The 1,480-nt window shown below is 64.0% G+C and overlaps 1 protein-coding gene across 1 annotated transcript in view; it reads right to left on the minus strand.

Annotated features, from left to right (window-relative positions):
- Positions 1 to 995, minus strand: part of SDHAF4 (succinate dehydrogenase complex assembly factor 4) — a 5,542-nt gene extending 4,547 nt beyond the window's left edge. The window contains exon 1 of the mRNA XM_024193564.2: positions 874 to 995. Within this exon, the coding sequence (XP_024049332.1) occupies positions 874 to 907 (34 nt within the window). The 5' untranslated portion in view covers positions 908 to 995. The remainder of the gene's footprint in view (positions 1 to 873) is intronic.
- Positions 996 to 1,480: the final 485 nt, after the last annotated feature.

Genomic DNA, 1,480 nt, shown 5'->3' on the forward strand with positions numbered 1-1,480 from the left:
GGAGCAGGGGTCACAGAGGCTGCAAGGGCGGGGGGTGCAGGGCGAGACAGAAGCAGGGGTCACAGAGGCTGCAGGGCAAGGGGGGATGCAGAGGCTGCAGGGCAAGTGGAGAGCAGGGAAGCACTTAGAAACCTCCAACCAAGATCAGAGCAGGAGGGAAGAGGGGGAATGCGGGGTGCTCAGAGGAGGGGGCAGAGTTGGGGCAGGGACTTTGGGGAAGGGGTTGGAATGGGGGCAGGGAAGGGCCGGGGGTGGGGAAAGGGCAGAGTTGGGGCAGGGCCAGGGCCCCCATGGAGTGTCCTCTTTTTTCAGTGTTGAAATATGGTAACCCTACTTTTAACTCCCCTCTGCCCTAACTCCACAGACATCTCCCTGATGCTGGGCCTAGTGGTGACCTCCAAAGTAATTAAATTTAGATCAAAATACCATGCTTGGTGCCCAATGTGTTGCTAAGCTGTAAAAAGGGCCGCAAACTCAGAGGCTGCGGCAGAGGGAGCTGCCTAAGGCAGCTCCTGACCAGATCCTCTCTGCCAAAGGGGGGTTTTCGGGCTGGCCCCGTCTCGCTGGTCACTGCCCAGTGGGGACGGGGGCCGCAGCCTGACCACGTTGCAGCCGGTGGAGGCCAACCCCAACAGCAGCGACTCCACCAGCTAAGCAGGGGTAGGAGCCGCCTGTGCCTGGCCCCCAGCAGGAGGCGCAGCCAGAGCCCCCGGCAGGAGGCCCGAGCCACACAGCTGCAGCGGCCCGCAGCCAGGGCCCAGGGCGCGCTCCGCCCTCAACGCCCCCGCGGGCCCCGGCCCTTGGGCACTGCGCCCGGAGCGGCGCATCGGGCAGCCCAAGCCGGCCCGGCCCCACCCGACCCTGGCCGCTTACTCGTCGCTCGGCCCAACAGCAGCCGCAGAGCCATGCCGCGCCGAGCTGCGGAAGACGCTAGGCAGACAGGGGCGAGGGCCGGCCTGAGTCTGCGCGGCAGCCGCCCCCTCACCCCGCCTGGGAAGCGGCGCCGGGCCACGCTGCGGGAGGGGGCAGGGCTGGGGGAGCAGCGCAGGGCGGGACAGCCGCAGACCTGCCACATTCCCGCCAGCCCGGATCTTCGCGCGCCCCAAATTCTCCCTGTTCCTCACAATTGACGCGTCTCGGGGAGTCTAAGGAAGGTCGCGACCCTGCCGCTGTTCCCCGCCCGATTCACGGCTCTCCCCAGAAATGGGGGTGAGGGGCTCACGGCTGGATGCCCAGCAGCAGGGGAGCGCTGCAAAGTAGCTCTAGCAAAGCGGTGTTTACAGCACATTTTTCATAAACCAGTGTGTGATCCCCTTCACTACTCCCATTAATAACCAAGCGTGTTGAAGTTTCCGATGCAGAAGGGACACAGGACTAGGCCAGAACTATCCACTTCAACATCACAAATCCCTCAGCTACTCCAGTCAGTGAGAGGTGCTTCAGAAATACTTGTAAAGGGGCCCCGCTCTCCCTCCATTAG

Source organism: Terrapene carolina, unplaced genomic scaffold, assembly GCF_002925995.2.
Source record: "Terrapene carolina triunguis isolate 2854851 unplaced genomic scaffold, T_m_triunguis-2.0 Scaffold42, whole genome shotgun sequence".
NCBI lineage: Eukaryota > Metazoa > Chordata > Testudines > Emydidae > Terrapene > Terrapene triunguis.